An 11,530-nucleotide genomic window follows, 5' to 3' on the forward strand; every position below is an offset into this window, starting at 1 on the left:
GCATCTGTACCCTCTGTAGTCAGGGCAGGAGACCCTGGCCACAGTGCATCTGTACCCTCTGTAGTCAGGGTGCAGAATGCGTACTGGTGTTCAGCTCACTTCCTTCTTTTATTTAGCACACAGGATGGGGCTGCCCACATTCAAGGCTGGCCTTCCCCAGTTAAAGGGTGGGGAGAGAACCCTCCTAGTCACAGCCAGAGGTGTGTTAGCAAGGTGATTCTAAACTCTGACGAGTTGCCAAGATCACACCCATCTCTGCTTTACTATTGAGATGAAGTGAGTCTCTTTGGAAAGCTGCCATCTTCACCTGCTGTAGATGTTCGCATGTCTTCTGAAAGTGCTCTCGACATACGCCCTCTGCGCTTTCCTGCCCACTGCTCCCCAGAATAAATAATAGATATTAATAGCTATATGAAACAAGAAAATTAAAAAGCATATAGAACATTAAACTGTTTAAACTTTCAAACATGCTTATTTATATAGTTTATTCTGGTGGTTTACCTTTGTATCTAGTTAATTTTGAGAATTAGCTTACAATGTAATTGTTTCCTTTTTCCTTATAATATCACATGCCATTATACTTTGTTCTCATTTGTATCCCTCCCCCACTTCTCCTGAGTTTTAAACTTTTATTTTGAAAAATAAATTCAAGCCTATAAGATAACTTGGCCTCAGTATGGCTTTAGAATATGTGATATGTCTTTAGAAACCTTCCATGTGGAGCTACCAACTGTTAGCTTTTTGTCAAACTGGCCTTTTCTCTGAGAACTCAGCAATTCAGTTGGTGCTTCCTAAATTGTATACATTTTTTGGTTTCCAGGACAGTCAGTCTGGACCATGTCCTGAAAATTTCCAGAAGGCTTCTGATTGTAAACCTTTTAACAAACGGTCGAAAAGTGTCTATACACCATTAGAGTTGCAGTACATAGACGTGAAGCAGCAGCACAAAGATGCCGTGTTGTGTGTGGAGTGTGGGTACAAGTACAGATTCTTTGGGGAAGATGCAGAGGTGAGTTCTGTCCTCCCTCCCTTTCTTCTTTACTTTCTCTTTCCCTCCCCCCTTCCCCCTCTCTCTTTCTCTCTCTTTCTCTGTCTCTCTTTTCTCATAGGGTCATGCTGCCCAGACTGGTTTAGAACTCTTGATCCTGCCACTTGAGCCATTCTCCACCCCCAAGTTCTGGGATTACAGATGTTCATCACCAACAAGGTCTGCTTATAAATTTGTTTTCATGGTGGCTCAAGTCTTTAATCCCAGAACTTGGGAGGCAGAGGCAGGCCTCTTAGTTTGAGGCCAACTTTAGAGAGTTCCAGGATAGCCAGGGCTACACAGAGAAACCCTGTCTTGAAAAACCAAAAAAAAAATTTTTTTTTAAATTTTCTTAATTAAATTCTTAATCGATGGGAGAAGACTCAGTTTATTGTGCATGGTGCCATCCCTAAGCTGGTAGTCCCGGGTCTATAAGAATACAGGCTAAGTAAGCCATAAGGAGCAAACCAGTAAGCAGCACCTCTCCACTGCCTCTTCATCAGCTCCTGCCTCCAGGTTCCTGCCCTGTCTGAGTTTCTGCCCTGGCTTTGTTTACTGATGGACTGTGATGTAGAATTAAAAGGCAAATAAACTCTTCCTTCCTCAACTTGCTTGTGGTCATAGTGTTTCATCGTAGCAATGGTAGCCCTGACTAAGACAGGGTCCCAGGATTTAATTTAGGTCACAAGGCTTAGAAGCAAGGGCTCTTGCCCACTGAGCTATTTTGCCGGTCATCTTTCTGGCTTTCTGAAAAAGAAGCTAGATTAGTTACCCTTTAAGAAACACTGTCACTTTTTTCTATTGAGGGCTCACGTTTTCAGAGGGTTAGTGTCCATGACCATCGTGGTAGGGAGCATGGAAGCAGGCAGGCAGGCATACATGGTGCTGGAGCAGTAGCTACGTGCTCACATATTGAGACACAAGTACAGGGCAGAGAAAGAGAAGCAAACTGAGAATGGTGTGACCTTTGGAAGCCTCAGCCTGCCCGCAGTGACACAGCACACCTCCTTCTTAACCCTTCTGTGTAAATGGACTCATCCTTTTAAATGTTCTGTAGTGTCTTCTACTTGTCAGTATTCATGTGTGCCATTTGCGTAACAATGTCTTATTCCATTACACTCTCAGGCTCCTCATGTAGGAAAGACTGGACATTTTAAGGTTTTGGTAACATTAGTATATGTCTAAAGACACTGAAGAAGAGCTGTTATGTTTTTGGGATTTAGAGATACAGATGTTGGCTCTGAAGTCATTCCTATTGGAAGTGTCCAAAGTAGATAAAACCATACTTACTTACTTACTTACTTTATTTATTTATTTATTTATTTATTTATTGTACAAGGAATGACCTTTCAACATTTTATTGATGATGTATGTGTTTAGAGAAGTATCAGATCCTAAGTACATGTGTGCAGCTTGATGAACTTTTAAGCAAGTGAACAAACCTTAGCCCGGGAATCTTGAGTAGATATTTATTAATATTCTCTCTCCCTATGCTTTTCAGATTGCTTCCCGGGAACTCAATATTTATTGCCACTTAGACCACAACTTTATGACAGCAAGCATACCCACCCACAGACTGTTCGTGCATGTCCGCCGACTTGTGGCCAAAGGATACAAGGTCAGCTTCGACTTTGATTTGTGGAAAAGTTATCGGGACTTTTGTAGAGAGCAAATGCTGTCTCTAAGGTGGTAGGTAGAAAGGCTTTCACTGGCTTTAGAATTTGGGACTAGGAGAAAGTAAAATGTGTTGTGGTTATTAACATTGTATCTTGCTTTTCATTCTGTTTTTGCTTCCTGAGCCAGGGTCTAAGCTGTAAAGCCTAGGACGGACTTGAACTCACATAAACTCTGGAGTGCTGGGCTCGTAAGGAATGCCCTGCCATGTGAGCCCCAGAGTGCTCTCTGCTGCAGCCACAGAGTGTTTCTTCACCCTTCATTCACTTGCCAGTTGCTTGGGTTTTTTTCTGCTTTGCATCTGGAGATCAGGGGTTGACCTGCTTATTTTCAGTGCTTCTGAATTAACTTTTTGACATTTTGAAGTGATTTTTCTCTTAGACAGTGATTCATTGGACTTCACAGTAAGCATGTCTTATTTTTGTTGAAGGTTGGTGTCGTGAAGCAAACGGAAACTGCTGCACTAAAGGCCATCGGAGACAATAAAAGTTCTGTCTTCTCTCGGAAGTTGACTGCTCTTTATACGAAATCCACACTCATTGGAGAAGATATCCTTTTAGAATAGGAATTTTTGTCTTTCTTGTTGTAGGGGCTTTGTTTTAAAATGACAAGTTTAACTGAATAGTTTTTTCTTTTCCTGAATGAGAATGTATTTGATGAGGTGTCTAGCCACTATCCACCCTGTCACTTCAGCCGTGGTGGGTGTGTCATTGAGGGGAGGGAAGGTAGTGGCTGGATACAGTGTATGTCCATTGTCGTAGTGTGAGCAGAATTCGTCATATTAATTCATCAGTTTATTAATAGCAGGTATAAAATGAGCCTAATGAAACATGCCAGGTTAATAGCCCTTTGAAAAGACATTTTCTCCTCGGACCATTTGTGGGGCAGTGTTAGCTATCTAGGGCCTTGCCAGTTCCTTAGAGTCTTGCTAAAGTGAGACCTGAAAATAGTTTACTAACTTCACATGAAAAGAACTTCAAAGACAAAATCAAGACACAGTTAAATACGAGGCCACCTTCTTTAATTGTTGATGTCATAAAAATTATTGAAAATGGGTAGTTGGTTGAAATTTTCTCTTGTAGGTTTCAGTGTACACAAAAATCATCCCCAGTTTATCATCACTCATAAGTTCTTTATGTTACTTGAAGCAAAATAGTTTTAAAAGCGTAGTAATGGGGCTGGAGAGATGGCTCAGAGGTTAAGAGCATTGCCTGCTCTTCCAAAGGTCCTGAGTTCAATTCCCAGCAACCACATGGTGGCTCACAACCATCTGTAATGAGGTCTGGTGCCCTCTTCTGGCCTTCAGGCATAACGCAGAAAGAATATTGTATACATAATAAATAAATAAGTAAATATTTAGAAAAAAAAAGCATAGTAATGAAATTCCTAGTGTTTTGTTTTGATATGGAGTCTCACTGTGCAGCACAGGCTGGCTTTAAATTCCTTCTTTAGCCTCTGGCCCTGGGATTATACTTACCTGACCACTATACCTGACATGTCATTTTAACAAATGAAATAGTTATTCATAAGAAAGGAGCAGGGGACAATAAAATATTCAGATAGTAGGTCAAGTTTCTCTTTATTTTTTTCTTCTTGGAAATAGATTGTTTTTCATATAATATGTTCCGACTACAGTTTCCCCTCTCCCCGCAACTCCCAGTTTCTTACCACCTCCTCTCCCATTTAAATCCACAACCTTTTCTGTGTCTGTTAGGAAACAAGCAGGCATCTAAGGACTAATAATAAAATAACATACAAATGATAAAGCAAAATAAAAAAAAATTAGAATAGGACAAAGCCAGACACAAAAAAGAGACAAAGAAAAAGCACAAGAAATGAAGATACAGAAATAAACACCGTTCATATACACAGGAATCACATAAACCCCAACTGAAAGTTATGATCATACCCAAAGGACCTGAAAGATTGAAAAGCAAAAAGACAAACAAACAAAACTTGACTCAACAATATGAGATGAACTTCCAGAGATACGGTTGAGTTCATTTTGTGATCGCCATCTACTGCTGGGTATGCAGCTTGCCCTTGGGAGTGGTTGTTTCCCCAGAGACTCCCTTGGAGAAAACTAAATTTTCATTTGGAGATAGCTTTCAGGATAGAGAAGGAGGAGTGTGACCACTGCCTCTTTCAGCTCTAGGAACGTGTTTTATTTTATGTGTATGGGTGTTTTGTCTACATGTATACCTATGCACTGTATTCGTGCCTGGTGCCCAAGGAAGCCATTACATACCCTGGGGTTAGAGTTGCTTTTGTTTGTGAGCCATCCTGTGGGTGCTGGGTTTGAACATGGGTCCTCTAGAGGAGCATCCACAGTGCTTTGACCACTGAGCCATCTCTCCAACCCTAGGTTAGGTCTCTTCATAGTAAAAGAAAGTAGGGATTAGAAAGTTTAAATGATAACGTGTGAAAGCAGTATTTCAGTTGGAGTTTTGTTCTTAAAACATTTATTTATTTTTATGTGTACCTCATGTGTGTCTGGTGCCAGTGTGATCTAGAAGAGGGCATCATATCTCCTTGAGCTGGAATTATAGATGGTCGTGAGCCACTTTGTAGGTGTTTGGGATTGAGTCTGGATCCTCTGGAAATTCTTAACCACTGAACCATCTTTCCAGGGCTTGTACTACAGTTTCCTAGAAAGTTATTTCAGGCCAGGCGGTGGTGGCGCATGCCTTTAATCCCAGCACTTGGGAGGCAGGGGCAGGCAGATCTCTGTGAGTTCGAGACCAGCCTGGTCTACAAGAGCTAGTTCCAGGACAGGAACCACAGAGCAACCCTGTCTCGAAAAACCAAAAAAAAAAAAGAAAGTATTTCAGCTTGCTTAGCTTCTACCCAAACTCTGAGATGTATTTGTTTTAGTGAGAGCATCAGGAGGGAATGGTCACCACTGAAGTGGATGGCGGAGCATCAGGAGGGAACGGTCACCACTGAGGAGGGCGATGGAGCATCAGGAGCTCTGTTGTTCTAAGCTGATCAAGCTGCAAGAACCTGGTATTTTGCGTTTTTCCTGAGCTTGAATCTCTTATTTGGAGCCTTTCCCCCAAGCGGTCCCCTTCTCTGCCTTGCTTCAGTTGCCGGTAAGGCTCTTACCTCCTGATAACCAGGTCGGATGACTCCAGGATGACTTTGTCCAGAATCAGCTTTTATCCTTGAGAATTTTGATTAATGGGATTAATTTCATACATGTGTGTGCATATATACTCCTATATGTAAATATGTTTTTGTTTAACTAAAAGGTCTTACAATTCTCTAGAAATTTTTAGAGAATTTACTTCTAGAGTTTTAGGCACGTTATAGATGAAAATTCATTTATGATACTTTAATGTGTTTGCTTTGCTTTGTGAATTCATTATATGATTGCTAAGGACGCAAGTCTCAGCAATATCTCAGCAAAGTGGGTTTGCGTGTGAATTCCTACCGGGCTGGAGACACACTGCTAGGTCCTTTGGAAGCGAGAAGACAATAGTTTCCTGTCCTTGTGCCTCTTATAGTTCAGAGAAGAGACGGCATTCAGCTATGGTCATAATTGGAAGGATGCTGCATGAGAAAAACAAACCTTTATGAGTTAATAGGAATTAAGCATGTGATTTTCTTTAACATTATTACATGTGAATCCTCTAATCAGAGTGGATGATTCTGTGAACATTGATGAGGTAACGACAGATACTTCTACCAGCTACCTCCTCTGTGTCTATGAAGAGCAGGAAAGCACTAAGGACAGAAAGAAGGGGAACATTTCCATTGGTATTGTGGTAAGTCCTTTGAGGGTGAGGAATGAAGGATGGTATTTGTGGCACCTCATGAGCAGCCGTGAGCGGTGCACGGTGAGGAGTCTGGTGGGGTGTGCTTCCAGGGAGTTTCCTAGGACCATTTTCCTCAAGTAACTAGTCAGGATTTTCTTTTCTGGTCACTTGGCACTCTGCCTGAAAGATCAGATAGTTTCAGACTATATGCTGTTGTTAAGAATTGAAAATGGTGGCTGTGACAGGCACGCATGTGGACTGGGAGCACAGTAAGATACTACGCCAAGCAGGGCCATGGCTAGCAGCTTCCTCTTGGTGTGTAATCTAATGGGAGTGATTATGGAACCACCCTGAATAGATTTGAGGGAGATGTAAAATGAAATGTTAAGTGGCCAATGCAAGATACTATATTTTATATATAGCATAGTATAAATTAATGCCAGAGCTGTCTCCACTGTCTTCCAGATAAATATGATTCAGGAGCTATAGTTTTACTGATTGTGCCTTCTGCCAATTTAGGAGTAAATTTACCTACTTAAGATCTATTTAGCTGTGCCCCTCAGAACTGTCAGATTCCCTTGTCATCACTGTTTTTGCCTTTCCTAAAGTCTACTACAGTCAGTGACCAGCATTCACAGAGATCCCTAAAGTCTGACTGTCTTCAGTGTACCTTTCAGTACATTATTCATACCACAGCACTTGCTAACTTGACATTTGCTTAGCCAGGAAGCCCCCGTCTCGGGGAGTCAGCAGTACTGTTGGTGTTGGGGGGGGGGCTTGAATGAATCTTTTCCCTTGAGAAGCACTTTTTATCTAGTCATAGACAGTTGGTCCCATCTACAAATAGTAAGGGTATTTGCCATCAGCTTTAGCTTATGTAGTGTGCTGTTGTGTGTTTACCTGGAGCTCAGACTAAAGACAGAGTGGATAGCACAGGAGAGCACACTTGGGGCGTTTAGAATAGCATCCTGCCCCTGCTAAGCTCGACTGTGGGAGATGAGCAGGGAAATGAAAAGATGGACAGTGGTCCTTGACCCTGAAGGGTGCTTTTCGCTTCCTGTCCTTGACTTCAGCGGTTACTTTTCTTATCCTGAGCTCTAGGCCAAGGCTGCACTTTTCCCTTGGGCTCCGGAACCCTGCAGAGTTGCACAGGGCCACTCTGACCACGCTGCTCCAGTCGCTCAGATGCAGAGTGGCCTAGTGGAGCTCATTTCCCTTGACCCAGCACTGTCCACCCTGCGTGTTTCTCACCGTGATGAGCACCTTACATTTTCCAGTCACCGTCTGAGAGTCTCCTCTGGGTGCTGGCAGTTGGTCTGAAATTGAAGCCTCGCTGTTGAGAACCACTGCAAGCATGCCTGTGTCTTCATTTTAGGCCACACAGTTTTGTTCAGCCTGTGGATTTCTTAATGTTACACATTTCTCGGAGTAATTCATGTGCAGGTATTGTCATTAGATTAGTTCTTTGATTAAAGCGACAGAGAACTTGACTGGCTCATAACCCTGTCATCTGTTTATGTAAATGCTTCATTTGTGGACTGGGACTTGAACTTAAATAAGTAAACCTAATGTAACTAGTGCCACAGCTGTGGGCACTAGAGGATACTTCTGGGCTGGAATTGATGACATTCCCTGGCTACAGATGCAGGATTTAAAGAAATTATGAAATATTCAAGTGGAAAAGATGAATAGAAACTTAACAGAGAAATAAAAAAAAAAAAGAAACTTAACCAAGTAGAGTGAGACAGTCACCCAGAGGGGTAGCTCTACCACTACCCAGAATCCTCCATCCCCAGGTGCTCTGGGGCGGACAGTAGTGCTCTTCTCTCTCACGTCCAGTTCCACCACTTTCAGCTTTATATGCAAAGTAAGCATGCTATAGTAGTGCATTGAATCTTTTGTTTCCCATTTTGTGTGCAACGTAAAAAAATGTTTTTGTGTTTATTTACTTGGTTTGTGTGGGGTCACATGTACCGTGGTGCATGCTTACAGACATTAGAGGGCACTTTGGAGATCAGTTCTTTCTACCATGTGAGGATCCCAGAGGTCACCAGGCTTGAGAGCAAGCACTTTTGGCTGACCTGAGTGTGACATTTGTTTACGTGCTGCGGATCTTTGATTGCAGTGCTCTTTGTAGTTTTGTCTACTCATCCCGCTTTGCTGGGCACACGGGGCTCTGGGTGGTCTTTGGCTCACAAAGAATACGTTTATGGGTTTTTTTGTGTCTCTTAATACCCAGGTTCGCATGAATGTATTCCTGGGAGGAATTGCTGTGTCAACACTGCAGACATGGTCTGCTTTTCTAGACAGAGCTTGGATCTAGTTGGAAGTGGCTGTCAGTTGACCGCGTCAACAGTATAAAGATTTGTCACGCTTGTGACTTTTTGTTAGTGTGTGCTGTCTCTAGTTATCTCTGAAACGTCAGTGGCAGAGAGAGTGCCAGCTGGGGGGTCGGACTGCTCAGGCTTGAATCCCGGTTCCATCCTTTTATTGTTCTGAGGCCTTGGTTAAGTAACTTCATCTCTTCTGCATATCTTCCAAACCTTGACCCTTGCAGGTTTTTTTTCCCTGTTCTGACACTGGGCTGACAAGGGGTGGTTTTCAGCTGTCCTGGCTTTTTTACTGAACATTCGTTATGCCTGGTTTTGTTGTGCAGCAATCAGACTGTTAACGTCTATGCCAGCAGGTGTGTTCCCTGAAGCTTTGTTGTGGTGCCTTGCTCTCCTAGTGGGCCAGGCTGCCAGAGCTTTCACACGCTAGTTGTCTGATTTGGTCCTTGTAACAACCCGATGAGGGCAGCTGTTAACGTCTTTCTGTGTCTAGAAGAGAAAGCTGATGCCCAAGGACTTGGTGACTTGTCATAGCACTCTGATAGGTACATCAGGTCCCAACCCATGCTCAGGGTGTCCTGAAATTCCCACTTAAGACATTGCATTATCTGTCTGTCTATGTTCACGTGTGCATATGTGCACATGGCAAATATGTGGAGGTCAGAGGACAACTTTGGGAGTATGTTCTCTCCTTCCACCACAGGAACCTTGTGGAGATCCAACTCAGGTTCTCTAGGCTTGGTGGCAGACCCTTTACCTGTTGAGCCATCTCCTCAGCCTGTTGTAGATACCTGTGAAGCTAACTTAGATAAGAGTCTTAAAAGGGCAGGCAGCTGTTCTCTTTAGAAACTGAGTACATATTGGCAAGAGTGGCATCCCTAGAACCATGCTTGTGATGTGTCAGTGTTTGTGATGGGACCTTGTCTGTGCTCCATGCTATCGTGTTTGTCTTTGCTTCCAGGGAGTGCAGCCCACCACAGGTGAGGTCGTGTTCGACTGCTTCCAGGACTCTGCTTCTAGGCTGGAGCTGGAGACTCGCATATCAAGTCTGCAGCCCGTGGAACTTCTGCTTCCTTCACACCTGTCGGAGCCGACGGAGATGCTCATCCACAGAGCCACCGCTGTCAGGTGAGTGGTGACCATTCTCAAGCTGGAGTTAATTCCCAAGGCAGCACATGTTCTTATAGACATTATAGTAGTTATATCCCAATAACAGAGTTTTTAAAAGAAAAAAATTGTGTAGAACTATAGATGACAGTCATTTTAAAGGGATTTACCATATTATTTAGTTATATTATTTGATGATTTATGTATGCATTCTAGAGGTAATTTTAAACATCTGTATAATTTCTGTGCTGCATGTATTTCTTCAGGGGGTGCCCTGTAGTTTATTTCCTAGAACTCCTATCACAGCAGTTTTTATGAAGTAAGGTGTGGGCACCATAGCAAGTGGAGGGAAGACATGTGTGAGACACGTGCCTCACTGGGTTCTGAAGGCATGCAGGGCTCAGTACTCTACAGGAAGGTGTCTCTGACACGGTGTGACTGGAAAGAGCAGGGGAGTGTGGGCTGGGCTGTAAGGAGTGAAGAGGGCTGTCTGTGGGAAGGGGTAACTGTCAGGTTTACAACCAGTGGGCCTACAAGCCAGTGAGAAAGTCATACTGACTTCAAGTGAGGACATGCTTGTCTTTGTCTTTGGAGTTTAGAACGTTCATTTTCATTTACATTTTTTCTTTGTGTCAAAGGAACTTTCACAGTTTTTTTTTCTGTGATATTGCTAATATACATTCATTTAGAAGAGTTAAGAGTTACAGAAAGAAAGATGAAGTAAGTGCAGTTCCACAAATACAGAAATAACTGCACTTTGGTGTTTTATATATATATCACTTTCTTATTTATAAACTGTGTTCCTGTAGCAAAATACCGTTTTGTACCTGATTTTTAACTTAAAAATTCCCAATCTATCTTCTTATGGGAAATTGCAGATACATGGAATTACAGACTAGTGTGGTGAGGTGACAGGAGTCCATCAGCCAGTCAGTGTGCCCTGGCTCAGCCAGTCTCGTTGTCCTCACCTCCTCTCTGGTTGCTTATTTAGAAGCAGAGCTTAGCGAACAATATTTGTCTGCTGATATTTCTGCAAGCACTTCACAATCAAGATGTCGTATGACATCCATTGACAAGTGGATGAGATTTGTCTCTTTGCTTTTTGTTGTGTTTTCTGGTTAAGCTCTGCAGATACTGCTATAGCATCCATGGAAACCTTTGTTTTTTAGTTCTTTCCTGAAGGTGAAATTTCTAAACCAGAATTGTAAACATTTATAAGGATTTTGGATGCTGGCCCAAGAACCCTGGGAACTTTTTAAAACATTGACATTGATCATTTAAATAATCTTTATTATATTATAGGTAGAAAATTCTGGATCAAATCCCTTGATTTTATTCTTAGTTTTCCTCTGTGTTTAAAAAACTTGACCAGTTAAAAGTCAAGCTGACCCTGGAGATCTAAGACATGAATACACTCTCAGATGCCATTGAAGAGGCTCCTCTAGACGCCAGCACTGTACGGTGTACAGTGTTGGAAGAGGCTCCTCTAGACCACAGCACTGTGCAGTGTACAGTGTTGGAAGAGGCTCCTCTAGATGTCAGCACTGTGCAGTGTACAGTGTTGGAAGAGGCTCCTCTAGACATCAGCACTGTACAGTGTTGGAAGAGGCTCCTCTAGACATCAGCACTGTACA

General features: G+C 42.6%; 1 protein-coding gene across 2 annotated transcripts in view; it reads left to right on the plus strand.

Annotated features, from left to right (window-relative positions):
* Msh3 (mutS homolog 3) overlaps nucleotides 1–11,530 on the plus strand; it is a 162,556-nt gene that overhangs the window by 5,308 nt on the left and 145,718 nt on the right. For both annotated transcript variants that reach the window (XM_005356505.3, XM_005356506.3), the window contains exons 4-8: nucleotides 821–1,009; nucleotides 2,529–2,645; nucleotides 3,132–3,249; nucleotides 6,323–6,468; nucleotides 9,751–9,917. In XM_005356505.3, coding sequence (XP_005356562.1) covers nucleotides 821–1,009; nucleotides 2,529–2,645; nucleotides 3,132–3,249; nucleotides 6,323–6,468; nucleotides 9,751–9,917 — 737 coding nt within the window. The remainder of the gene's footprint in view (nucleotides 1–820; nucleotides 1,010–2,528; nucleotides 2,646–3,131; nucleotides 3,250–6,322; nucleotides 6,469–9,750; nucleotides 9,918–11,530) is intronic.

Source organism: Microtus ochrogaster, chromosome 19 (genome assembly GCF_000317375.1).
Source record: "Microtus ochrogaster isolate Prairie Vole_2 chromosome 19, MicOch1.0, whole genome shotgun sequence".
Lineage (NCBI taxonomy): Eukaryota > Metazoa > Chordata > Mammalia > Rodentia > Cricetidae > Microtus > Microtus ochrogaster.